Below are 1,072 nucleotides of genomic sequence, written 5' to 3'. Positions count from 1 at the left end.
CTATCGTGATATCCATAGTATGCGCGATGAACCAGCTTCCTACCTCGTCAACGAGCTTGTAAAACGTTTATTCCTGTGCTCGGTCTGCACATTCGAATTTTCCGATTGGATTGCTCACCTTACAGTTCATCATCACCCAAGTAGTCACCTGAGTACTGTTCTGGTTGTAAAACATCGTTTAGGATTGCATTACGGATTAATATTTCCTGATGAGTGGTAGGTGGCAGTACCGGGCTCCCGTATGGTGTCGGTACCCACCCCGTTGGAGCCTAGACTGTGAGAATCAAAACCCAGCAGCTCCCCTTGTCTCCTAAATTGATACATCACTGTCCACTTCCGATGCCTCATCTTAGCTGTCTACACCCCGCTTGAAGCATCCCCCGCTGGCGGTGCAGCGCCATTGGCACTCGTTACCTCCTGCCCTTTGGCAACATCGCCTGTGATCACAGCCACGTCCACCCACGAGAGTCCAAAACCCACTACAATACAAGAATCCAGAAAGCCATTCTGCTGCACTATGTAGGCTTCGCCTCGGGATCCGATCTACTGGTGGGTCTGACTCCCTACGCAAAAATTCTGGTCACCGTGAATACTGTCATCCTCTCCTTGCAGCTGCTGGACAGCTGTTTTCATGACATTCGCCATTTTATCCTCCAACATTGGCAGGAAGTTGATTGATTGCTGACGGGCCTTCGTAGCCCCCACTGTCTTAGTGAGAGCACCAATGCCGCCATGTACTTGGTCCAGTCGTTGCTCCAGTTGCTTCGGTATCATGCTTTCCACCATTGATTCCACGAAGCGAATAGCCGCATCATTGCCGATGGCCACGCATATAACTTGAATATTAGAGTCTTCTGGTGTTAGTTGAGACCGTCTATCTCCCGCGCGATTACCTGGACATGCCCGTCGGAACTGACAAGGATGATCGTGCTTAAAGCAGCCCTGACTGGGGCGTTGGGTTTCGCGGTCCATATCGCGGTAATGCCGATATGGAAAGAGTCCGTTCCATTTCCCCAAAACTCGGAAGTGCTTCGTCTTCAGCGTATCGACTAGCAAGCTCCGCTACCGCATA

The 1,072-nt window shown here is 50.8% G+C and overlaps 1 protein-coding gene across 1 annotated transcript; it reads right to left on the bottom strand.

Annotated features, from left to right (window-relative positions):
* Positions 1-543: 543 nt before the first annotated feature.
* Positions 544-972, bottom strand: PPTG_13358 (hypothetical protein; the record flags this gene model as incomplete). Its single annotated transcript, XM_008908967.1, has 1 exon — positions 544-972. The coding sequence occupies one exon, from the start codon at positions 970-972 to the stop codon at positions 544-546; it is 429 nt and encodes a 142-aa protein (XP_008907215.1).
* Positions 973-1,072: the final 100 nt, after the last annotated feature.

Source organism: Phytophthora parasitica (genome assembly GCF_000247585.1).
Source record: "Phytophthora parasitica INRA-310 unplaced genomic scaffold supercont2.32, whole genome shotgun sequence".
In the NCBI taxonomy this organism is placed as follows: domain Eukaryota; phylum Oomycota; class Peronosporomycetes; order Peronosporales; family Peronosporaceae; genus Phytophthora; species Phytophthora nicotianae.
This window is presented reverse-complemented; position numbering and strand designations above follow the sequence as displayed.